Raw genomic sequence first — 25,464 nt, 5'->3', positions numbered from 1 at the left:
CACCACACGGGCAGGCGGGGCAGCCTTGCGGACCCCCGCTCCCTGGAGGGTCTGCCCTTGGGCCTCCTGCCCGTAATCAGAGCATGAGAAGCCCCCGGCTCTGGAGTCGGTCCTGGGAAGGCCCACAGCCCCACAGAGCACAAGGCAGGCCCGGAGGCCACAGTCATCCCAAAAGACCGAGGCGCCCCTGTGGCTGGGTGCGGGGGGAGGTCAAACCTGGAAGTTGAGTGATCCACTGTGTGAACACAAACGCCGCCCGGAGTCAGCCACTTTGGGGAAAGTGCGGCTCCGACTCTGCGCGTGGCCGATCTCGGCCGACCTAGACGGGCTGTCAGCAGCCCCACAGCCCCGCAAGGACGTGGCCCGGCCCACCTGCACGATGGCCCTGCGACAGCCACACCTGACCCCGCCGACTGCCAAGGGCAGCAGGAGTCAGAGCCGCCACTCACCCCTCCATCTGACACCCCAGGCCTTGCCCTCCCAAGGGCCGAGGCGCCCCCAGGCCAGGCAGACACCCCGTGCCCCCTCCTGCAGGAAAGCGAGGCTGTGGAGATTTCGGGAACTGTCTTCGAAGGAAGGGCTTTGTGCCGCTAAAGCAGGGTGCGTGAGACACAGCCCGTGGCCGCTCTGTCCGCTCGGGCCAGACGCGGAGCACAACCAGCCACCCAGGTGCGGGAGAGCCACGCACGGCGGGCCGCCGCGGGCTTGGCTTTTCTGATCCCCCCGAGAGCGGGCCCAGCTCCGCGAAGGCTGGACCCTGAGGACAGGGAAGCCCAGGTGCTCACAGGGGCGCCCCCAGCTGCGGGGTCAGCAAGCACCCCGCTCCCGACTGCCAGCAGGACTCTCGAACGGCCCGGCCACACCACGCGGGCACAGGGAAAGGCACAGGGATACTGGAGTTCAGGGTGATCAAGGTCAGAGGCAGATGAGGACAGGTTAGCCCGCGACCGCACCCGCAGGACAGTGGCTGAGCTTCTCCGAAGGACTCAGGCCAGGCGAGGGCCACTGTGGCCGCCGGCTTCGGGACAGCAATGCCGCGGCAGGCGGCAGGAGTCACGGGTGCTGGAACCGTGCCCCCGGGCCTTCGGCGGCGGGCAGCGCTGGCTGCCTTCCCCACCCCCACCCCCATGAGGCCCAGGCTCCCGGAGCAGCAGCGGCTCCCAGGCCTGGTCACAGCAGCTGGCCAAGAGCAGCCTTTGGTGGCGTCTGGTCCTCAGGGCAGGGGTCAGACTCCCACCCTTGGACACAGGGGCAGCGCCGCAGGGAGCCGGGAGGCCGGCTCCCTCTCCATTGAGCCATCATCCCAATTTAGAAACAGAGCCGCCCTTGAGCCGGGGCCAGGGGCTCGGACAGCGGGGCCTGCCTCCTGCCCCCAGGCCCTCGGGGCCAGCCGCCTGCCTCTACTTCCCAGAGCAGCCGCCTCCAGCCCCACCCAGGGTCCCCCACCCACTGGCTTCCTGCTCAGAAAGCAGGACCCACCAGGGCATAGAGGCTCCAGGCAGGACCTTAGACCTCGGTCCCTGCTGGGCTGGCGTGGGGGGTGGGGAGCAGGTAACACTGGGTCGCCCCGGGGCACCTGTCGGGCCAGCCCCAAAGTGGCTGTCCTGACTTCAGGTCTTCCACCGGCCCAGAGAGGGCAGCCAAGGGCCCTGGGGGTTCCAGGCTGACCCTTCTGCACTCCCCACCCAGGCCCTCCAGGCTGACTCACTCTCTCCTCTCCGAGGCTCTGCTCTAGCCTCTCTTTCATCTGGAAACCCCACCCTGAACCATCTGCACCTCCCCAAACCTTCCCCAGCCCACAGGCCCACCTCCTCCAGGAAGCCCTCCAGGCTGCCCAGCTCTCTGCTCAACTGAGTCCTGAGTCCCGGGACTGCCTCAGAGACCTACCCAACCCACCCATTTTACAGGTGAGGACACTGAGGCCCAGAGGGGAACCAAAGCCAAAGTTTCTTAGACCGAGAAGCTACCAGAGATAGCCTAGACCTGAGTTCCCCACCTGCTTGGGTCCCACGAGGTCAGGTGAGATCAAGTCCCAAGACAGGACTGGCGGCCCCGTGACGGTGCGTGGCTGGGTTGAGAGGTCGTACACTCCTAGGGCTGTGTCTCCTGCCCGTTTTTCCTTTAAAGACCCCGTGACGGCAGCCAGGCAGCACGCGTGTGGGTGGTGGGGGGGGCATCTACCGCGCTCACTAGGAGCACATACATGTGACCTGGGTACCGAAGGGGGACAGAGCTGTGTTTTCTGCGGGTGCAAACCTCTCCCAGTGGATGGACAGGACCCCAGGAGCCCAATCTGGGTCGAGGGCTTCCCGCAGTACACAGCCCTCCTCCACTGACTGATAGTGTCGAACCACGGGCAGGGGGGCCATTCATCTGCGGGGTGTCCCCACCCCAGGCCACTGGACAGAGCTCAGGCAGGCGGCGCAGGCAGTTCCCCCAAGAGCCTGGGACAACCCCGGCCACCAGATCACCCACCCTCACGCCACAGACCTAGCAGACCTGGTCTCTGGGGAGGGACAGCGCTGCCAACCCCTCTCCCAGGGGGGCGCGGGGCCTCACCTGTGCCGGCCCCTGGGACCCGCAGAAAACCACTCTCCCCACCTGACACATGGAGTGACCAGGGTCCAGGACACTGCCCAGGGTCACACGTACATGACATGGAAGCTAGCTCTGGCCGCACCGAGGGGGGCCGAGCCCTGCAAACCCGGGCCCCCACCCTGGGCTCCGCCAGCACAGGCCCCCTTTGTGTCCCTGCCTTCTGCCTTCCTGGAGGGGGATGGGGCGGGGGGAGGTGGAACAAAGGGCTAAGCCACCGCCTCCCCCACAGGCCACAGCCCCCCTGGAGGGGGGCAGGCAGAGGAGGGGCTCTTCCTAGGGGCCCCCTCCCCCTCTGCCCTCCACAGTCAGCCCAGCGGGATGCCTCCCTCCCCCCATGCTTTGATTCAAATGAAAGAATTTGGGGGAACCAGAAAAAAATATGGCTTTTATTTTCAAAACTGGAATCAATTATAATTGGGGGGTAGTTAAATATTCCCAACTGGACCGAAGCCCATGCCCGCCTCATCCAGAGCCAGATGGAGAGACGGAAAGGTGGTGGTGTCGCGAGTGCGGGCGGGGGCACAGGCAGGGGCGCCCCTGCACATGCAGCCCCGCACACACAGCCCTGCACACCCATCCCTGAACACCGGCCCCTGCACAGGCAGCCTCACACACCCACCCTGCACATCGGGCCCTGCACACCCACCCCTGCACAACAGGCCCTGCACACCTGTCCTGATACACCCACCCTTCGCACCCAGCCCTGCTAGCCCACACACCCTACCCAGGACACCCGCCCTGCACTCCCCACCCCTGTACAACCCACCCTGCACACCCAGCCCTGTCTGTCTAGCCTGCACAGTGAGCCCTGACTGTCCAGCCTTTGTTCCAGGAACAGTACCCCAGGAGGCCCCCCAGCAGCCGCCACCCAGCTTGACCTCCTGCTTCCCGAAGGCCCCGCCTACAGCACAAGGCCCACCTGTCCCAGAGGGCCGAGGCTGGTCACAAGCCCAGGTCCCTGGGTGTAGAGTCGGGCCAGGGTGCGGACCAGGGCATCTGCTCCTCTATCTCCAGAGGTCTTGCTGGGGCCCCACGGAGGTCCCGTGTTGCATTGGGAGAAGGTAGGAGGTCCCAAGCCCTCCCTGGGACAGAACTCACTCCCGGCCCCAGCTGTGCTGAGCAGCAAGCAGCCGCCTGACCTCCCTGACCTGGGTTCTCCCTCCGCACGGCGGACACAGGCTACGCCGAGGTGGTGCAGGCCGGCCCCCAGCCCCCAGGAGGCCACCCCCCATCCTTGTGGAGAGCAGGGCTGCTCTGCAGGCAAAGCCAAGTCTGCAGCGCAGGCCCATGAAGCTAGAGCGGAGAGCGCGTGAGCACGGCTCCCGCCCACCCAGAGACCCCGAGTGGGGGTGTGAGCCTGCCCCACGGGTGTGGCCCCGGGACCCTGGGACTGGGCCAGACACGCCCCCTCCTGTGGACACAGGGCCACTCGCTGCACTAAGCTCCCTCCCTCTTGTGCCCCTGCGGCCCTCGAGTCCCCTGATACCCAGGATGCCAAGTGTCAGGGTCTTGGGGTGGGGAAGGCTCATGCCAGAGGGGACCCCAGCCTGGGAGGCTCAGAGCTGGGCCCATGGACAGAGTGAGGCCAGGAGCGCAGGGGCAGCCCACGGCGGCCAGGACGCAGGGATGGAGGAACGGGGGCAGGGCAGGTGACCCTAGCCACTTCCTGGAGGGTGTGACCACGGACAGGCCACACTCGAGTCACCCCCTCACGGCCCTCGGCCCGAGCAGAGACCACAGCATCTGCACGGCCACAGCCCTGTCCCAGCAACATCCCCGAAGGGAGCTTGCCGCCGGGACCAGCTCTCACCCCAAACTGGATGAAACCCAGCCCAAGCTGCACACAGCTCACCAAAGCTGGACGAGAGAAGGGCCTCGAAGCCTTTTCCACCGCCACCTGTGGCCATAAACACCCACCAGACCGAGAGGAGCCAAGCCGTTACGGCTGGCCCCCTCCATCCGGGCCTAGACCCAGCCTGGACCCCTGCCTGCCTGGGGGTGGGGGGTCACATCTGGCCAGCCCGCCAAAGGGCTCAGGGTCCTAACGTCAGGAGGTCTGGCTGAGGCAGCAGGGCATGGGGCAGGGGCCCCCCAGCATCTGGAGGGCTCTCGACAGCAGGCCTCACTCCATGGCCCAGGCCTCGGACCATCCAGCCCACAGAGCCCACGAAGAAGCAAGATCGAGGAACCAGCTCAGCCAAGAACCTTCCGGCTAACACAGGGCTTTGGGTACGCAAGCATACTCGCATGACCAGCTTCTCCAATCCTCAACGCCCCCATCTCAGAACCCGGGGACCCAGCCGCTCCCCAGGACCCCTGCCCTCGGCCCATGCTGGAGACAGAAGGCAGGCCACCACACGGGGACACGCAGGGACCAGTCAGTGGGCGGGGTCCCCTGTGCAAACAGGGGGCCTCCTGTTCCCCACAATTAACTGACGCCTGCCCCCTTCCCGGTTGCCCGCTGGGCTCCAAGGCACCGGAGCGAGGCGCAGGACGTCCGCCCCAGCGTCCACCCGGAAGGAGGCCCAGCTGCTCGCCTGGAGCAGGTTCAAAGCACCGGAAACCGTCTGGGGGTTTTTCATTTCAGCGGGCGGCGTGGCCTGCGTCGATTCCGACGGGACCCTGAGAGCTCCGTGCTCGCTGAAGACGCTGGACGGAGCAGAAACCCCAGCGAAATGCTCCCGCCTCCCCATCACCAAGAACTCAGGAGGCGCGTCTGTGGGGCCTCCTGACTTCCCACCCGCTTGTGCGCTCCTCTTTACAAAAACGCAGTCAGCCCGGCGGCCCCTCGAAGCCAGACGCCCCGCCCGGCACCCAGTCAGTGTCCCCCGTGGGCACAGCCCCCACCATGGCACGACTTAGCTGAAGGCCCCACGTCGGGGCGTCGGGGCACCGAGCCCCCAGCCCGGAGTGGCACCCGCCAGCCGCCAGCTCCAGAACAGCCCTGTCGGCGCCAGGAAACGTCCCCCCGGGAAGGGCCAACTGGCCGGGCTGATCATTTCCTCTCTCTTGCGCTTTCTCTTCCCTTTAAAAACCTTTCCTTTCTGCGAGATGGGATTCTGCCTGACTCGAGTCAGTTAATAAAGCCAACGAGGTTTCGAAAATTCACTCCGTTGGGTTTCTGTTCAAGCGCGGGCAGCGTAGACGGGTTTCCGAGACGTATCGATTTACAGAGGTGTCCGGTTTCCAAACCAGCCGCCTGCAGTAGGACCCAGCACGCCCCCGCGTCTTTCTTCGTGAGGGACACCAGGGTCCCCAGCACGGCAGGAATGCCGCTTAGAGATTCCAGGCCAGGCCACTTCCCAGCTGCCCAGCACCCCGGGAAGCCCCTGCCCATCTCTCTGGAGGCCACGACTGGCGGGGGGGGCTCTAAGATGATGGCGTGCAGGGTGTCTGTGGGGGGAGTCCCAGGGTTGCCCCCCCCCACCAGCAAGGTCAGACAAGCCGCAGGAGCAGGGCGAGGGGGTGGAGGGGGGAATGCCCAACCGTCCCATCCACTCACCGTACTGGCAGCGGGGGCCCTGGAAGGCTCGGGGACAGTAGCATAGCTGGGCTGAGCCAGGCACGCAGCGGCCACCGTTGAAACAGAAGCCAGCGCCGCAGTGGGCTGTGGAGAGAGGAGAGAAGGCATGAGAGGACGGGCGACAGCCCAGGGGCAGCCACAGCCCACCCACAGGACACAGTGTCCTTGGGGACCCTCTCCCATGTCCCCCAGGAGGCAAAGTCTCGGGCTGGACAGGACCCAGAGCCCTGCCACAAAGAGGACAGCCCTCCTCCCACGGAAGCCCACACCGCACCTTGAGAGCTGAGCCCCGAACCCTGGCGGTGGGGGGCATCACCCAGGCCGGCACCCCCGACCCTGCTGTCGGGTCACCGGTCCCAGCTCTGTTCTCTCCTGGGTCACACACTGGTACTGCCACCAGAGCCCGAAGCCCCCCCTTTCGTTTTCTCGAGGAGGTGGGGAGGGAGGGACAGCAGGGGAACAGCCCACTGCTGAGGACCCCAGTCCTCCTGCTCACGCCCGAGGGTGCCCCTAGGAGGGACAATGCCAGCGCAGGCCAGCAGAGCCCAGGAGGAGGGACGGAGGGAGGGTTCTGGGCTGGGGCGGAAGGGCCCCCTCCTATCTCTCTAGAGGAGACCCCTGTCCCCAGACTGTCTCCCCACACTTCACCGCACTGGGCCAGGAGGCTGCCCACCCATGGCGCGGGCGCCAGTGAGCCCCACCCTCCCATCACAGCACAGGTGTGAGGGGCGGGAAGCTGCCTGTCCACGACACTGGGGGCAACGACACTTGGGGACACTGGTCCCCAAGGACCCAGTAGCCCCAAACTGCCCGCCAGCCCCGTCACAGCGAGGACCCCGACCCCGGCTGGCCCAGGTACCCCAGCACCCATTTCCTGGCCCTGCAGCCCCCTCCCATCATATCCCCATGCACAGGGGGTACGGTCAAGGCGGGGGGGCTGGTCCCCCACCCTGGGACCCCACCAGCCTGGCCTTGAGCCCGGAGGCTTCGGGGTGCTCACTGGGTGAGGGGCTGCTCGGCACAGTGACTATCCCCAAAGCCTCCAGGAGCCTGGCACGAACCATGGGCTCAGTGCCGTCATGGGTCACTTCATGGGTCCCACCAGGAGCAGGGAGAGAAACTCCAGAAGGCGGGAGGCCTGCCGGAGGGCTGTCGGCCCAGCACCCAGGTCCAGGCAGCCTTCTGGGACGGACGCTGCGCTTGGTAAAGAAACAGAGGCTCAGAGACAGGCGGCACGCGGCCCCAGGCCACACAGCCCACGAGCAGACACCAGGCCCCAGGATCCTCTGCGTCGAGCCCGGGGTCAGGAGGGCCCTCTGTGGGATGCTTCCTCCTCTCTGTCCCCTAACTGCGGCCGCTGTCCCCGTGTTGGGGGGAGTGCTCCCCCTTGCTCCGGCCCCCCTACAAGTGAGCTCACGGCCTCCTCCCTCCAGCCCCACACGGGCAGCCGGAGGATGTGTCTGGATGTGCAGGGGTGGGGGGGTTGGGGATGAAATGGCGCCGCAGGGGTGTTGGGGGGACGCGCACGGTGACCCCGGAGCCCACGCAGGGAAGGCCGGCCGAGGGCCCGACCTGGGGCGCGGACAGCAGCAGCGTCCCAGAGGCTAAAGGCCCGGAACCTGGCTCCAGGGTACACGGAGCCCACCTTCCCCAGCCCCACGGGGCCAGTGAAGGCCACGGTCACCGCCCGCCCTGCTCACCCACTTTCTCTGCCCCACGGCCGCTGTGATCTTCTTGTCCGCTGAGCACAAAGCCCCCATACCGTGAGCTCACCCCTCGGACCCCAGGGACGCTCTGGGCTGCCACCCCCCAACCGGCATCGTCCCCAAATGTCACACACCAGCACCCACAGCATGGCCTTCTCCCTACTGTGCCCACGGACGCCCTGAGAGCGAGCGCGGACCCCATCCTGGCCGCCACCCACAGCGCTCCTGGGCCCCGTCCACACCGTCGAAGGAATGAAAGCGAGAACCCACTACAGGCGGGCGGGGTCGGGAGTGGCCAGGCCGTCGCGGGAGGACAGAGCTGGGGTGTCCCCAGACGGAGGGATGCGTAGGGCAGCACAGCCACAGAAATGAAAACGGGAAAGACAAAGATACAGGACTACGCCCCAAACCACGAAGGGGCACTCCCGGGGAGGCTGGCGGGACGCAGGGGCAGTGGGGAGCTGCCGAGGGAAGCCAGGGGAGCAGAGCCTGCTCGGGGCGGGGGCGTGGGGCTGGGCTGTGCAGGGGTGGTAGAGGAGGGGGCCTCCCCTGCGTAACCCCACGGGGGGGCCGGGCTGCCTGACACGGTCGCCCTCCGCTGTGTCAGGAGGGTCACCTCCAGCGGCAGGGCACAGCCCCAGTCCCACCGCGCCTCCGAGGAGGCAGCAGACAGCAGACAAGGACCCCAAAACCCCCCGCCGGAGGCCGAGGAAGGACACGGCCCAAGCAAGCACGGGAAAGACTCACGCCCAGGCGGACAGAGCTCAGGAGCCAGAGCCGGGCTTCCAGACCCACGTGCCTGACCCCTGCCGCGAGACCCAGGCGACCCCGTGCGGGAAGACGCGCCAGGTCAGCCGCAGACACCGGGAAAACCTGACCCGTGGCCGTGAGCGGAGGCTGGACGCGCGCCCTGCAGACAAGTTAGAGATTTCTGAGCAGCAAAGGTGTTCTCTACTTAACATTAGTGGGTTTTTTTGAAATACCTACTATGTTCCCAGGGCCGGGGCCAGGGGCTCCTGGGGACCGACCGTCCCTCAGACTCAGCTTGGCCAGGCCTGCGGCCACAGGACCTTCAGGGACCCTGAAGGAACCGCCTGTCCCAAGAGTCAGAAATAGCAGGGCCGGTGCAGGTGACCCGGGACGGGGGCGCCCACAGGTTCCGCGGCCGTGCGCGGCCGTGTTCTCCAAGGGCAGAGCCGGCAGAGGGAGGGCCCGAGCCGGAGAGTCCCAGGGGGCTGGAGAACCATCATGTACGCATCTGCCTCTGCCCCAAACCCCTGCCAGCTCCCCACGGCCCAGATGCCTTAGCAGGCAAGGCCTGCGCACACGTGTTCCGTCTGATGTGAGTCGGTGGGTCAGAAACGGGTTAAGGCCACCTGGAGCGACTGCCTTCGGTCACGACCCTGGAGTCCCGGGATCAAGTCCCGTGTCAGACTCCCTGCTCGGCGGGGAGCCCGCTTCTCCCGCTGGCCTCTCTCCTCACATGCTCTCTCTCTCTCTCATTCTCTCTCTCTCTCTCTCAATAAATAAGTAAAATTTTAAAAAAAGAAAAAAGGAAGAAACAAACAAACGAACTCGGGTTAAGTTCCAGGACGGGCCATCTGCACACACGGACACAATCTTCTCAGCGACCTTCATGCCGCCAAGTGTCTGCTCCACGGCCCGCCTGAGCCTGAAGCCGGACCCGCTGCCCACAGCAGCCCACCCGCAGGGCTGATGGGGCTCCCCGCCCGCCATCTGAACCAAGAAGGAGGAACATCGCCCTCCCTGGTGTGCGGAATGGGGCTGGAGGCGCTGGGACGGGGGCCGCTCACTAAGCATCCCAGCTGCTCCAGACCAGGCCTTGGCCTTGGGGTGACACAGGGTGGGTCTACCCACATCCCCAGAACCAAAGGCTGGCAGGGCCCCGAGGGGCGTCCAGTCTGCAGGATGATGGATTTGGGGAGCACAGTCCCCAGGGTGAAGGCAGCACGTCTGGACACCTTCCCTCCTTCCTTCCTTCCTTTTCAAAGACTGATTGATTTTAGAAAGAGAGCACCCAGGTGTGCACGCACGCACATGGCTGGGGGAAGGGTGAGGGTCCCCGTTGAGCACGGAGCCTGACACGGGGTTCCATCTCATGACCCATGAGAGGACCTGGGCCGAAACAAAGAGTCGCACGCTCGACCGACTGAGCCACCCAGGCGCCCCGGACACCTGTGGCATCTTAACGCCGGCCATGCTCTCTTACAGTGGGCGCCACGAAACACCTGCCCTTGGCTGGACCTCACGTGACCCTGCTGCAGGAGCGGGGGCGGCCCCTGTCCTGGGACGGGCTCACTGTGGTGACGGAGCTCCGCTCCTCTGCAAGGACTGGGCTTCTGCACATGTGGGCCCGGGCCACATCCCCGAACTGCCGCGTGGCTGGCCCATGGGCGCTGCTCTTCTCTTCCCTAAGTAGCTGCCTGCTGGGGCGGCCTCAGGCGGGGCAGCTGTGATCCGGGCGCACAGGTTTCTCCCGGTCTCCGTGGCCACCCCCACCCCCACAGGCTCTGAACACATGGCCTAGCTCACCAAACGTGTGTGCCGCACCAATGTCAGCCTTCTCCCCGGCACCTCTGCCCAAGAGGCCCGCGGGCCCCACGTGCGTTCCATAGCTCCAGCAGGCCAGGGCCGGAGGGACCGACCCAGACCCAAAGCAAAGCTCCTGGCCTGGGACCCTGCTCTCAAGGTCTGTCCCAGCTGCTCGGACTCCTAGGACTTCCCATGCCGATGCCTCTGGCTCCCGCCCACTCCCTGCCATGAGGGCCGGGCCCAGGAGCAGGGGAGCCCCGTCCCTGTGCCAGCGCCCCCTCGGCATCCCCAGAGGAGGGGCAGGGCTGTCTGCTGGCGGGGGGCTGAGGGCACCTCCTGGTCAGGCCTGCAGGCGAACTCAGCCCCTCCCTGCAGCCAACAGAATGTTCAGGATGGAGCCTGGGAGGGGCCTCTCGGGGCCAGAGCTCCTCCACCACAACGGGGGAGCAGCCCACCACCGAGGTACGTGGTAGGTGTGGGGGCCCACGTGAGCTCCCGGTGCGGGCCTGGCTCCCAGAAACCTCAGAGAGGAGTGCCTGGATGGCTCAGTGGGTTGGGCCTCTGCCTTCGGCTCGGGTCATGATCTCAGGGTCCTGGGACATCGGGCTCTCTGCTCAGCAGGGAGCCTGCTTCCCCCGCCCCCCCCCTACCGCCTGCCTCTCTGCCTACTTGTGATCTCTGTCTGTCAAATAAATAAATAAAATCTTTTTTAAAAATCTAAAAATTAAGAAAAAAAAAGAAACCTCAGAAAGGCCGAACGAACACAGGCTCCCAATCCGACCCCCGCAGGTCTGCGGGTCCCCAGTTCTCAGTTTCAGCAAGGGAAGCAGTGGCACCAGCACCAGGCCCTGTCCTGCCCGTGGCCGAAGCCACCAGGCCAGCCAGAGACAGGCTGTGTGCTACACAGCCCAGGGGCCCAGAAACTCTGCGGGGCTGCTGGGGCACAGACAGCGGGCAGAACCCCAAGCGGACACACATGTGCTCCCAACGGTCCCCCAGCAACCGGCCTGGGAAGCGAGCACCAGGCAGAGTTGGGGCTGCAGCCGGCAAAGAGCACCTCTGTCCACCATCTTTAGGGCCTCAAACAACGCTGGGGGAGGAGGAGCCCAGACAGAGGGGGTGACGGTGAGGATGGCACTGTGCACGGCAGGGCGGCGAGATCAGCACCGTGGCTCAGGGTAGTCCTCAGTCATCAACCAAGCCACAGGGTAGCGTCTCTGAAACCTCCCATAGGTGCTGCCAGAGTTGCCCAGAGTGGCTGGGAGTGGGGCCCTCAGTGCCCACCTCCCAGCAAGGGGCAGCTACAGGATGGAGGCCACATCCCTGGGAGCCCAGGGGGCAGAACAGGCCCTGGGTCCCTCCTGCTTGGTCCCTGCATCCCTGTTCTGCTACCAGACCTGCTGGCCTTCGACCCAATGCCAGCTGGCAGCTGGAGGCCGGGACCCCAAGCCCCCAGCCCCACCTCCCCTCGTCCCAGACCCCTACTGCACGGAGGCAGTCACCCCGGCCCCGGGGCCCTGTGCTGGATGGCAGGGCCGCACCGGGGAGGAGCACGTGCTCAGTGTGCGGGCCATGTGGCCGCAGCGGCCAGCGTGAGCAGACGGTGCGTGCGTGCAGGCGGGCGTGCGGGCACTGCCACGGCTGTGAGCACCGCACACACACGTTAGCAGACAGGCACGTGGTGCATGTGTGCGTGTGAGCATGAACACGTGTCCAGTGCCTGCATGTGCAAACATGAACTCGTGTGTGCATGAGCACGTGGTGTGGGCACATGTCTGAGGGTGAGTGTGTCAGCATGTGGGAGACCGTCCACGTGTGAGTGCGTGTGACTGCGCACACACGTGGGTCCGTGTGAGCGTGAGCACGGGCGTGGACCGTGCACGCATATGTGAGGTTGCGACGTAGGCGAACTCCCTGGGTGGACAGCATGCCGGTCCAGTGCACGAGTGTGCACGAGCGTGCAAACGTGCCTGACGCAGCACCATGAGTCTGGCTGTGACTCCACATCTGGAGACAGCCGGGGGGGCGAGGGGTTCGCTGCAGAGCAACACGGCCCCCAGCCACCATGTGGGCGTCCACATTCACAGCGAGGACAGGACAGCCAGAGCGCTGGCCGTGCAGATTCCCACGCTGGGCGCGGGGCTGACACGCGTCCGGAACGGAAAAGGAAAAGTGAACCGCGAGGCAGGAAGGCAGAGGGCGGCCGTCCCCGGGGCCCCCAGCAGCCTTCCTGCTACTCATCCCTGCAGCCCCAGGACCGCAGAGGAGACGGCCGCGTCCCAGGAGGGAGCAAGAGCATAGGGCAAGCCTGCGAGCTGGTCAGCAGCCCTGGCTTCTGTCCCGTGGGCTCACCACGTGGCCCATCCCAGGCTCCTGTGACGACAAACCGCGTCAATCCCCCCCACACTCGTGTGAAGCCCTCGCGGGCCACGGATCTTCCCCGGCCGGCCTGGCACGCCCTCGGCAGTAAGAAGACACGAGCGACCACGATAGGCCGGGACAGCTTGTGGAGAAAGCTCTGGGTGGCCGCCCTACAGCGCCCCCCGCAGGCCGTCGTTGCCTCTGAGGGTCAGCTCCAGAGTCAAGGGCAAGTGTGCCCCACACAGCCCAGACACACGTGGGGTCCTGAAAGCCCAGCCACGGCCATGCCGTGTAGACCCAGTTCCCACTCCATCCACACGTCCAGAATCCGGCCACTTCCCACCGCGCTCCGCCACCCGCCAGGACCAGGCCCGAGCTGGCTCCTGAACGGCCCAGCGTCCCCTCTGCTCCCTGCAGCAGACCGTGTCCCTCCCCCAGCCAGACCCTGCACGGGCTCCCTGTCCTCACCAGGTCCCCGGGACCTCAGAAAGGGACCTTATCTAGAAACAGAGTCTTTGCAGGCGTGACGAAGGCAGGGACTGAGCTCACACGGATCCCGTCAGGCCCCGCTCAGAGACAGAGGAGGACACACGGGCAGAAGGGGGCCGAAGCAGCCCTACGCCGGGGAGCACGCAGGACGGAGCAGGAAGGATCCCCCACACTGGGATGGCACACCTCCGCCCTCCAGAGAGTCAACCTGAGCTGTTCCAAGTCCCGCCCAACCCCCCAACAACCCCCCCCACCAGCCAGACGTCCCTCCCCCCAGCTGTCCCCGGAGACAGCGGCCACGGGCTGGCACAGAACCACCGTGCGCTTGCCCACCTGTCCGCCGCCACAGGACAGCAGCTCCGCTGGAGGGAGGGCCAGTCCCGGTCTCTGTCACCGCCACTCCCGCGCCTGAGCACAGTGCAGAGCACGCTGTCAGACCCACACAGACGACGGTCCCGCCGCTCGCCTGGCTCCGTTACCCACGCGTGCCTTAAGGACACTGTTTATTTTTTCAACTTTGTTGTATCTTTTTATTCCTTTCTTTTTAAAGGAAGAATTGCTTTGGAAAATACTACATAGCCTTTCTCAGGAAGCCACAGGCCACATTAGCATGTTAAATGCTCTGATAAGTCCTGCAATGACGGAACCTGCTTCACTGCGCTTTACGCGGAGCTTCCCAGACCACAGTACCCCTTGCCGTCCCGCGTCGCAGGTGCGGCTCCTCGCACCTGCTCAGGGTCTGCCCTCCGTCCTGCAGCCTCCTCAGATGCCCAGGGCTCAGGCTGCACAGACTTAGGGCAGGAGCCACGGGGCATCTTCCTGGCGCCTCAGCACCTTCACACTCAGGCTCCCTTAGATGAGGCGGGGCCAGGGCCCTGGTCACAGGGGTGTCCGGGAAAGCCACACCCCACTGAGAGGGATGTGGAATTGAGAGAGGGGCTGGGCGGGAATCGGGCACCCCAACAGCAGAAAGGGTCAGCGCCCAGCTGCTCGTGGGACGTGCACATACCACACAGACCCGAGAAAGCCCCCTGGTCACCAGGCAACGCCGCCCCACCCAGCCAGGCTTTTTCCTTCCTGGTCACCTCCAGGTCACCCATGCCGCGGAGTGCGTCCCTGAGAAATCACGGGGACCGTTAGAGGCTTCCTGTCATTCTCTCACATAGCACGATGTCTGCTCCTCACTCCCACACGAGCCCACGGGGCCCTGACGGTGCCCCGCACGTGGCTATGGTTCCAGGTCACGCGAAGCGAGGACGTCTCACCCGGCTGGGGCCGTCCGCAGCAGGGGGCCTGCCCCCGGCCCGACCCAGCCTCCCGAGTCAGCAGACAGCCCGGACTGGGCCTGGGGGACGGGGCCGGAGAGGACTGGAGGAGCGGCACAGGGGCGGGGAAGGGCCAAAGCAGAGACTCCTGACCCCCAGGCCACTCCGCAGGAAGTGGGCACCTCTCCCAAGGGGGGGCCCAGGACCCCAGCCACTGCTCGCACTCAGGAGCTCAGAGGGCCCTGACCCAGCCTCCAGCCCCGGTATCCACAGCCAAGCCGGCAAGAAGGGGGCCAGAGGCAGCCCCCCAGACTCTCCGCTGACGCCGCAGGGCAGGGCTTCCCAGGGGCTGGGGGTCCTGGGCACCCACTCCGTCTGGGGCAGGAAACAGAGTGACTGAGGACCCTGCTCACAGCAGAAAGCCCACTCTGTGCTCAGCCCACCTTCTCTGGCCACGGGGACAGCGCTCCCACATGGGCTCCTGCCTCCCTCAGCGACCCCCGCGCCCCTGCGGTCCTGCCCTGCCCATCCACACGTCAAAGCCCCAGCTGGCCCTCTGCTCCCCCGGCCCCGCACTCCTGTCACAGCAGCGTCTGCTCCCTGCCAGGCCCCAGCTGAGAAACAGCCATCCCTGGGGGAGCCATCCCTGGACCCAGGCCCAGGCTCTGCCCCATGTGACCCTCTCGGGCCTCCCTCCCTTCACAGGCCGGAGACCCAGACACCGGGGGACGAGCGGGCGCCCGAGGGGCCGTGTCCAGGCCTTTTCCTTCAAATCAGATCCAGACACAGAAATAAGTAAATCCTGCACTAAAATGTGTTTTGGGTTTTTTTAAACAATCAAGAAAGACAAAGCCTCAAGTTTAGGATACACGTGGGAACCCACCCACGTCTCCAGGCCTTGGGACCCCCAAGGCCAGGCCCTGTGGCCGAGACGCCCCCATTTCCTCACCGCCCAGCCCTGTCCCCAGCCCAGCTCCTTCACCTCCGCAAGGCCAAGGCTGCCCCGGCGGCTTTAGGTCTCACCTGCCGGCGATCTCCCTGCCCCGCAGCCCCGTACCCGCCTCCTACTAGCTGGCCAGGCCGAGGCAGAGCCAGCCTTCCTTCCCGGCCACCAGCACAGGCAGACAGAGCCGCAGGCCAGGCCAGGAGCTCATGCTGAGCCAGACTGCAAGGAGAGACTGGCACGGCCGTGGACTTGTGCCAGATCGGCCTCCCATCCCTGAAAACCCAGCATTTGGGGCCTGCCTCCGACCTGGCCTCCCGGGGCGCGGCTGGCCCTTGGACCCTGCTGCCCCTCCGCAGCCCCACCCTGGGAAGGTCACTCCAAGACACAGTGGAAACCGAGAGCCTTCCGACCCCAGTTCAGGAGTATGGTAGCTGGGAACGTTGCAGTACCAAGCTTGACCTGCACCCTGGCTCCCGTCCCCTTGCCCATGGCAGTGTACACACCCACTCCTCCCCCAGCCCAGGAAGCCAAGTGCAGAAGGCCCCCCACCCCAGGCCGGCCACGGGATTGCGTGTCCACGGCCCTCCCCAGGCATAAAAGGCCGTGCTCCCCGACCCGCCCCGGGCCATAGCCCCTGCCTCCTCCGCCCAGCCCCGCCGCTCACCGGATTACTAGGGTTGCCTGAGCAGGCCTCAGGAGCCCTGTCTCAGTGGAAACCAGGGCCCTCGGCTTTGACCTCCACCCCACACCCCCAGTCAACAGACTCCTTTGTTTTCCTAGAAGCCAGAAGCAGGGAAAACACACAGCTCCGGGATCAGAGAGGGTGCGGAGAAGCACTGCTGCCGGGGGCCAGGGCCCGGGGCACCTCCCGCTGCAGGGCCGGCGGGCGGGCGTCCAGGCGTCCGCCCTGTCCCCTGAGCCTCTCCTGCCCGCGAGGGAAGCCAGGGCCGCTTCCTTCTCCTGCTCCCTCCTGCTCCCTTCCTGGGGAGGATTATTCATTTCCTCTCCCAGAAAAACAGCACCAGCGCCCTTCTCTCCCCCTTTTCCCGCTGGAGTTTCTATAAAGGCGTCTCTGCCCCCGTTCAGCGGCTCCCATGTTGCCGGTGTGTGGAGGGACCCAGGGGCGGAGAGACAGGCTGGAACACAGCCCCTGAGGTCCAGCTCCTGTCCCAGCACGGGGGAGCTGGAACCCCCAGCCACCCCTGCTGCACGGTCCCATCCCTCACGTCAGGGCGAGCCCTGTCACTGTTTCAGGGGAGGCCAGACCTCTGGGACCACCTCTCTAGGGAGGGGATGCTGCCACCTCCTACCCCATCAACCCCACCGGCCGGCCCACCTGTGTCCACACCCACAGGCCAGGAACAGCTCTCCAGACACTCCCTGCAGCCAGACTCCAGAGCTGTGAGCCCCATTTAGCTTCTGAAGCAGAGGCTTCGCAGTGAGGCTCACGTGTGCTGACACACGGCTCCTGCTCCGTCCCGCTCTATCAGGACCCCCTCCCAGGGGGCAAACCTCCATGAAGCAGAAGGGGAGACCGCGGCCCAGGGCACCAGGACGGGAGGCAGGACAGGAGCTACAGTCTCAAAGACAACAGTCCACAGAGGCCAGGGGCCCAACGCTCAGCCCAGGGCCCACCCGGGAACAGAGAAGAAGGACGCAGAGCAAGGCCGTGGCTATGGTGGGGCAGGACGTCTCCACAACGGGACCCTGGAGAGGCAGCTGAGCCCACAGACAGCAGTGCGTGGCTCAGGGCCGCCCTCAGACCCCCTCCCCATGCCAGGAACCCAGGCTCTGGCGGACAGCCCCACACCCTCCTCTCGGAGCCCCCCGAACCTTGTCCCCTTCAGACGCGGCCTCCGACGCACGGATTCGGGGTGGGGAAGGGGCACTCACGGGAGAGGCAGCCCTGGTCACCGGGCTGCTGGCTCCAGCCCGGGCAGCACCTGAGCACGGTCTGGGCCTCCATGGCGTACACCTGCCTGTAGTCAGTGTAGTAGATGGTTCTAGAAAAGAGGGGAGACGGGAATCACTCACTGTGCAGACGCAGTGCTGGCAGCATCTCCCGACGCTCCGGGCCCTCCCCCACCCCTCCCTGCCCCGCTTCTCTGACCCGCCGCGTTTCAAGCTCAGCAGGTTGAGGCTTAGAGGCCGGTGGAAGGTCTGTGCCCCGCAGCAGAGCCGCACCCACGTGAAGAGGGACAACAGGAGCGGGGGCGCGACCGGCCGCAGCCCACAGCAAGGGCCCCGGCCGGCTCTCCCGGGGTGGGGGGCAGGTGCTACCCCGCTCCCTCTCCACCCCAGCTGCCGGCCCAGCTCCCCACATCTGGCTCTTATCACCAGGCCAGATCTGAGCACCGGGGGTCTGACTCGAAGTGCCCAGCTTAGGAACAAGCAGGGCTTCCTAGGGTCCAGCGCTGGGCGGGCTGCGACCCGGGGGGCGCCAATTGAGACCCCAGGCTCTCAGCCCACCAGGGCACAACAAGACGGCCCTAGGGCATCCGTGAGGGACCCCTTCCCCACCTAAGGAGCGCAGGACTGAGCTGAGGAGACAGGGTGACCGAGAGAAGCGCCGTGGACAGCAGCAGAAGGACCAGAGCGTGACCAGCACACAGGCCTAAGATCAGAGGGGAGCGGGCAGGAGAGCCTCTCGGGGGAGGCCTTGGACCCGGGCCAGTTCCCGCTCAGGATGGGAGCGGCTCCCACGAAGGCTAAGCAGAGAGAGTGACAGAACAAGAGGACGGGGATGCCCCAAGGCCACCCGCAGCCTTCGGCCCTGCAAGCCTGCGCCACGCCTGTCGTAGGAACGGTCCCCAGCAGCCGCTCAAGGACCCTGCAGCCCCAGGAGCAGCCCGAGGGCCCAGACCACTGTTTTCAGGTGACGTGACACCCTTCCGCTCGCTGGGGCTCAGCCCTGGGGAGCCGTGGGAAGCCCAGGGACCCCACAAACAAGCAAACAAGGCCACTTCCCGGAAGTATGAATTCAGGCGCCCCTGCCGCGCCCGGCAGCTCGGGAGAGCTCTGCAAAAGGCCACTTTGGCAGGACATGAATCCACTCGCCTGGAGGGAAACCGACCACAGCAGTGGACAGCTTTTGGCAGAGCAAACAGTGTTTGGGCCCTTCCATCGTGAATATTTATCCCTCTCCCAGGGCTACGTGCCGTTCCTCGCGGCCACCCGGAGAACGGAGACGACCAGCCCATCTGCCACCTCCCCCCACCCTCAGAAGTTACAGACCCTCCGAGACAGCGGGTGGGCCTACCGCCCCCTCAGGCCCCAAGAGACGACCCCTTGCTCCGCTGCAGCCCACATGGGACGGCTCACGGGGACACAGCTCACAGAGGCGGGCAAGTGCAACAGCTCACAGGGGACGCATCACGGGGACTCTGGCCCACCGGCTCTCAGCAGGGTCAAGGGCGACGGGGGCCTGGGGGTGCTGGGCTGGTGCACACATCTCCACCTTCTGCAGGCCCCTCGGAGCGCGTGGGCCACAGGGCAGGACACCTGGGGCACGGGCCCGGGGGAGGGGCTCCGTGGGGCTTCTGGCTCCTCAAAGCACTCCTTCCTCCTCCCTTTGCACGGGACCACACCCCGCAAAGGGGCAGGGGCCTTCCACACAGCCCGGGGCTCCTCAGGCCTGGCATGGCCTGTGCTGGATGCTGATTTGTCGGGAAGATGCTCCCAAGGCACTAGGACAGCTGGCCCCAGACTGGCAGATGGGGAGCAGGGGGCCGGGGTGGGGGGGCAGGGCCCGCCTCCCAGGAAAGCCACAGCCTCTGTGCATTCCAGAAGGAGGAAAGGGAGTGCCCCAGCCAGAGGCCACAGCTCCAACGGCTGCCGCCAGAGGACCATCTGGACGAGGCACCGGGGCAAGTGCCCGTAGTCAGCCCACGGGGCTCGGCTGCGGGATCATGGGAAGGGACACGACCCATTCACAGCCAGGAGCCCCACAGAAGGGAGGTGGGGCCGGGTCCAGCCAGTGCTTGGTGCAGGTCTCAGGAACCCCACAGGACACAGCAGTGGCGAGACCGATCTCGTTCACACGGAGTGGAGGGCAGGGCAGGGGGGGCAGCCCGTGCAGGGCGGGGAGAGCCCCAGCTGCACTGCAGGCCAGGAGACCCCGCAGACCTCGCCCCCAAGCAGGCCAGGGACCCAAACTGTTCCTGCTGAACCCAAAGGGAGGGTCTCAGAGACCTGGAGCCGGGCAAGGTGGGCCTCTGCCCTGGAGCAGGAAGCCTGACAGAGACCCGCAGCCCTGCCTCAAGCGACGGGCAGCAAGGTCCTCCCAGGCAGGGGGACTTCCCTCCCCCAGGTGCCCCACCAGGACACTGAAGGCACCCAGATGCTCTGAAAACGCTGTTCCCACCCCACCCAGGCTGGGGGCCTAGGAGCCAGCGATGGGAGCCCGAGGGCCAGCAACAGGGAGTCTGGGGGCTTCTCAGCAGCGCTACCCACCCGACTCTCCAACCCGGGGGCTACGGGGCTCCAGGCAGCCTCATGGCTCATGGAGAAGTGGTAAGTGGCTGGGGGGACACGGCCCAAGCTGGGGACACTGCACAGGGGCCTCTCTGGGGAAGCGCGAGGGGAGCCGTTTTCCTTCTGCCGGGGTTTCTCGGCCCCCGACAGTCACGCAGGGTCCCGGCCATCCCGAGCACCAGAGGACCTGGAAAAGCGTCCCCGGCCCCTGGGCTCACCTGAGGCAATGGCCACTGTCCCCAGACACCGCCATGCTCCCAGGGAGGGAGTTCACACCCTCCACGGACACCGCGCAGGCCACCCCCGAAGGCCTCACTGCGAAGCTGGACGCCGCACCCCATCCGAGGCCCGTTCCCGCCTTCCCCACACCTAACCCGGAGGCCTTGCGGCCGCCAGCCAGGGAAGGGGCCCACGCTGAGGCCCCCCCCCCACCGCCCCGCTTTGCAACCGCGCAGATTCCAGAGCTCAAGTCTGTAAACAGCGGAGAGGCATGCAACGGCGCTCCTCAACTTGATTTTGAAATAAAATCTTGAGCAATGAAAGGTCTCGTGCCGGCGCCTCCGGGAACGAGGCCTGGGCTCGGCCGCGGCAGCCCGGCAGAGCCTGGTAGGCTGGGTGCCCCGCTGTTCACCTCTCGTGTGGTCCCCGCCTCCCCCACAAGACCCCGCCCCCCTCAGAGCCCCCTCCAGAACCCCCTCCTCCCCCTCCTCCCTGCAGGGCCCCCACTGCTCCCAGAAGGCCCTGAGATCAGGACAGCCCCCCACCCTCGTCACCCCGCTCCCACGCCGGACTCGGGGACCCCAGCACATACCTCCGCTCGTGGCGGACGCACCACGCCTGCCGCCCGCAGCCTGGCTCCCACACGGGCACAGTTCGGCTGAAAGCCTGCACACAGGGCTGGCGGCGGCCCACCAAGGTCAGCTCCCGCTCGGCACACACGTGGGGCCTGGGACGGAGGACAGACGTCAGCGCCCTGGCCACCAAGAGCCAGCGGGCCCCAGTCCTCCTGCACACTCGCGCTGGGGTGTGGAGCCGTCGGGGGTGGGGTCCAGACCATGGCCAGGCCGCACGGCAGGCCCCGGCTCTAGGGTGCCGGCCTCAGAGAAAGAGGGTCCTGCCCGAGGGTCCTCCAGGCGGGGCCCCCATGCCGCCCACAGGGGTGCTCTAATCCTGCTGACCCCAAAGGATAGATACCGCTGCCCCCTTGAACAGGGTACTGGGGGGCCCGTGGGAACAGTGGCTTCAACCCGGCATTCACGTGACTCGCGTTCTAGGCCACCTCGTCCCCAGCCATGCTGGCCTCAGAGACGGCCCCTGAGCTGCCGGTGCCAGGCACGTGGCTGGCTGGGGGTGGGCTCCAGGCAGGACAGGCAGAGCGAGAAGGAACGGAAGGAGGGGAGCCTCCAGGGAGCGTGGCGTGGGGGCCACAGTGGGAGCCCCGTGATTCCGGGCTCCTCGGCCCCCGGGAGCCCCCGCCCGCGAGCGTACGGACAGGAGCCCGCCACACTCAGGAAGGAGAAGGAGGCTGAGAAGAGGCAGAAGGGGCCCAGCCCGGCTCCAGAGGGGGAGGGGAGGGGAGCAGAGGGTCATGGCTTGCCCCAGGCATGCCCGGATTCAGGGACCAGGGTGGTCCCCAAGCAGGCAAATTTCACAAAGTCCCAGAGAGAAGGCAAAGCTTCGCCACACCTGCGAGGCCAGCCAGGTTCCTCTGAGGAGGAGGGTGGGGTGGGCTGGCTTCTCCCCAAAGACTCCCTCCCTTCCCGGCCCTCCTCAAACCGCAGGGGCCAGCTGCCCCCGGGAGGGTCCCGCAGCAGCCCTCCGGTCACTCTCCCATGCCCTGTCCCCATCCCGAGGCATCTGTGTGACTCCTCCTCAAGGCCTGGTCCCCCACGGCCCTGAGGACAGCCGCAGCCTTGCGGGTTCCTCATTGGCCTCACAGGGCCGGGGTGAGCTCCAGAATGATCCCTCCTGGGGACTTCCCAGCCCTTCACAGGCACAACCTTGGCCATCTTGTCCATGGGCAGGGTGGAGGAGGTGGGATGGGGGAGGCAACAGACAGACCCAAGCGTCAGCCCAAGCGGCCGTGGGCTCCTGCTTCCCATCTGGGGAGGGAAGGCAATTCCCAGACGACGACGAGAACACAGCTCTGCCGGACATCTGCCCCCCGGGGCCCCGGGTGATGGCCCCAAGGTGAGGAAGGGAAGACGGGAAAAGCCGGCCTGGGAGGGCGGGAGAGACAGCCGGCCTCACCGAGCTGCTCGGCCGCACACACCCCTGCCCGGAGGTCAGGCTACCGAGGGGCGTTTGCGTCACGTCTGTTCTTACAGTCTCCCCTTGTGAACCCCGCAGCGGGCCTCTGAACGCAGGTCCCCCTGGCCTGCGTGCTTCCCGGCGTGCAGCTCGGAGCCCCGCAGCCTAGGACCGCAGCCAGCTGGAACTCCAGTGTGTGGGGCCACGTCTCCCTGTCCCGACCCTGCTCCCGCCAGCCCAACCAGTAGCCTTGGGCCAGCCGCGTGCACTGAGCAGTCATTCCAGGCCCCAGGAAGGAAAGCCAACCACTCTGCCATAAGAAATTCACTTCAGAGACACAAACAGATACATAAAGGTGGGTCGCAGGGTTTCGAATCTGGACATGGCCAGCCAGTGGGAGCCAAAGAACCAGCCACGGGCTCCCACAGGTCCACAAAGGCCCCCCGAGCCCCAGCGCTGTGAATCAGTGGGACTCCCCCCAGCACCCCTCTTCTCTTAGCCTCCCCCAGAGGTCCACCAGGTGGCTCAGGAAAGCCAGCCACAGAGGGTGGGGATGTCCGTGCCAGGCCCTGCGGGCTCATCACATCTCCCCCAAGGGAAGCGTGGCAGGGGGCACAGCGCCGGTGTGGGCGAAGCATTTTCTGGGACGCTGGCTGTCCTCTGGGCCCCCGCCCCTGCTCCTCTGGGGTGCGAGGAGCGAAGAGCAAATTCCGGCACCTTGCCGGGGTCTCGAAGGGTGCCCTCCCTCCTGCCTTCCCCGGCCAGCAGTGCCTGTTGTCACCGTGCCGCATCTCGGGCCCACACCGGCTGCTTCAGAAACAACCAGAGACAGCAGAGCACAGCAAGGCGTACCCCGAGGCGTCACAGAATTCAACACGCCTGGGGCGACCTGAGAATAGACGCCCCAACAAGAAAGAGGACCCCAGAGGGGCCGCGATCCCTGCCACGCGGGAGGCTCCGTGGGGAGGAAGAAGAGGAGGACAGAGCGGAGAGGGGACAGGAGGCTTCGGGCGAGCATGAAGCAGGACGAGAAGGCGGTCTCAGGCAGTCCACTAGCTGCGGGTTTGAAATGCTTGCCCCGGCCAGGCCGGAGGCTTCCTGGAGCCGAACTCACAGGCGTTTGGATCCGCTCCTCAGGGGCTCAGGGAGACGGGCCCAGGAGGGGTGACAAGCAGTTTCCACCAGCGCACTGAGGCAGAAGCCGCCTCTTACGGAGGGGCCTCTGTCCTCATGGGCTCAGCTGCTGTCCCCCTGACCGGCACCCTGGAATTCCCGGGAGTCGGGGCTTCTGGAAGTCCCCCGCTAACGCTGCAAAGAGCAGGCAGGCTGAGTGGCCAGACCCCACTGTGAGAGCCCTTCTGAGCCCGCAGCTGCCCTTAGACTAACTTGCTGGGACTGCAGGAAAGTGTCCAGCAGAAGTCACGTGGAGAGTCGGGACTCGGGCCACTCATGTTTCTGGATGCAAAGACCCCCCCACCCCCCTTCCTTTGGAAAGGCCACAGGGAAACCTTCCTGCTTGGGGGAAAGCAAGACCCAGGGTAGGGGTCCTGGGGCCTGGACTTGCCCTCCCCCAGCTCTGCCTGGAAGTGACCATCCTGCACGGGCAGGTGCTGGGAAGAGTCCCTAACCCAGGCCGGGCCACTCTCCTGCCCCGCTGCAGCTTTCGACAGCCCGTCACCATCCGGCAGGCCCCGGCCGGGCACCCTGCAGGAGCCCTGGGGTGGGGGCAGCCGGCGGGTGGCTCTCCTCCTCTTCCCCGGCTGGCTTTGGCACTAGCTGTCCTTTGAGGCCAGCGCAAGGACTGATCTGCTGTTTAAGAGAGACCGCTAAACGGCCCATTGGGGAATCATCTTTCAAAACTGAATTCATCTCAGCTGGCTCCCTGACCCTCTCTTCCTGCCCATTCTGGTACTGAATTCCTTCTCCTGTCTCTCCGCCCCAGCACGCACGTGTTTAATACATAAACCACGTCCAGGGGCCCCCTGTCTGGGCGCACCCGCCCCGGCACAGGCCCCCCAGGCCCCAGAAGGCAGGCTTTGGAAGGATGTGAGAACCGTCTGCTTCCTTCCTGCCTTCTCCGAGCCGCGGCGAGCCAGACCCTGCCCGCAAGGACCCCGAGGGGAGCGCAGCCTCCGCCGGCGCGCGCGGGGACGCGCATTACCGAGGGGAGGGAGACGGCGGGGAAAGGGAAGGAGGAGGCGGCCCCGCTACCGAAGCGCCCCCAGACTCAAGCCCCGACCCTCCCAGTTACGGCCAAGTGCCCGACTGTGTCGGAGCCCCAGGGACAAAGCTGCCCAGGGCCCAGGGGCTCCCGCCGTCCAGCGGCGCCCTCCCCGCCAGCTACTCACAGGCCCGGCTGCAGGCGGAGCAGGGCGCCCGCGGGCCCCGCGGGGAGCAGCAGCACCAGGGCCAGGGCCACCGCGCGCCCCGCCGCCCTCGCCTCCGGGAAGACGAGCATCGTGCCCGCGGCCCCGCGCCGGGTCCCCGCGCCGGTCCCGCGCTCACAGGAGGCCCCGGCGGGCCCTCGGAGCCGCCGTCGCCACGTGCGCCATGGCCCGGGGACGCGCAGGGCGCAGCCGCAGGTGCCCGCCGAGCCCCCGGGCGCCGCAGGTGCGGAGGGTCCGGCTTCCCCGCCCGCCCGCGTCCGCCTCGCGCCGCACTGCGCGCCCAGCCGGGTCGCCGGAGCCCGCCCGCCTTCGCCACGCCCCCGGCCCGGACCCCCGTCCGGACCCCGCCCAGGCCCCGCCCAGGGCCCCGCGACCAGCCCCGCCCCCAGCCCGCCTCGGGTCCTCGCCCCCAGCCTCCGCGCTCCCGCCCCTCTCAGGCTGCAGTCCCAGGTCCCCTACGACCGAGGGACCAACTCCGACGGACCTCGGACCCAGGCGCCCGTCTTTAGGGGCGGCGCGCAGCCCTCCGTCCCCCGTAAGTCTCGGCGGACGTTCCGTGCTTTGCCGCGCGGGTGCCCCGTCCCCTCCCTTGCCGGGCGGAGGCTGGAAGGGCTGGGGTGTAGCCTCTGCAGCCTCCGTGTGCCGCTGGACGCTGCCCTTTGGACGCCCACACGGCTGGTCACCGGCCACGCCCTGGACACGGCTGCACTGATTCCGCGCCGGGTGTTCTTGGCCAGCGGCCTGCGGTCGAAGAGTGCCGGGCTCCCCAGAGGCCGTGGCGGGCAGGAGTGTCCGTCTGGAGGATTTCTGTGCCCCCATTTCAACCTGGCTGGGGACACCTGGCTGGCCCGGTCAGGAGGGCACGGACTTTTGATCTCGGGTCTTGAGCTCAGGCCCCGTGCTGGACGTGGAG

The 25,464-nt window shown here is 66.6% G+C and overlaps 1 protein-coding gene across 1 annotated transcript in view; it reads right to left on the bottom strand.

Annotated features, from left to right (window-relative positions):
* The window catches only part of MEGF6 (multiple EGF like domains 6), a gene marked incomplete at its 5' end in the record, with an annotated part of 86,900 nt that extends 62,278 nt beyond the window's left edge, over positions 1–24,622 (bottom strand). Inside the window, 4 exons of the mRNA XM_080799913.1 lie at positions 6,101–6,205; positions 17,335–17,444; positions 20,726–20,860; positions 24,513–24,622. Coding sequence (XP_080656039.1) covers positions 6,101–6,205; positions 17,335–17,444; positions 20,726–20,860; positions 24,513–24,622 — 460 coding nt within the window. The remainder of the gene's footprint in view (positions 1–6,100; positions 6,206–17,334; positions 17,445–20,725; positions 20,861–24,512) is intronic.
* Between the last annotated feature and the right edge of the window lie 842 nt (positions 24,623–25,464).

The sequence above is a fragment of the Martes martes genome (genome assembly GCF_963455335.1).
Source record: "Martes martes genome assembly, chromosome: 4".
Taxonomy (NCBI): domain Eukaryota; kingdom Metazoa; phylum Chordata; class Mammalia; order Carnivora; family Mustelidae; genus Martes; species Martes martes.
The sequence above is the reverse complement of the archived record's forward strand: the minus strand, read 5'-3'. Positions and strand labels throughout refer to the sequence as shown.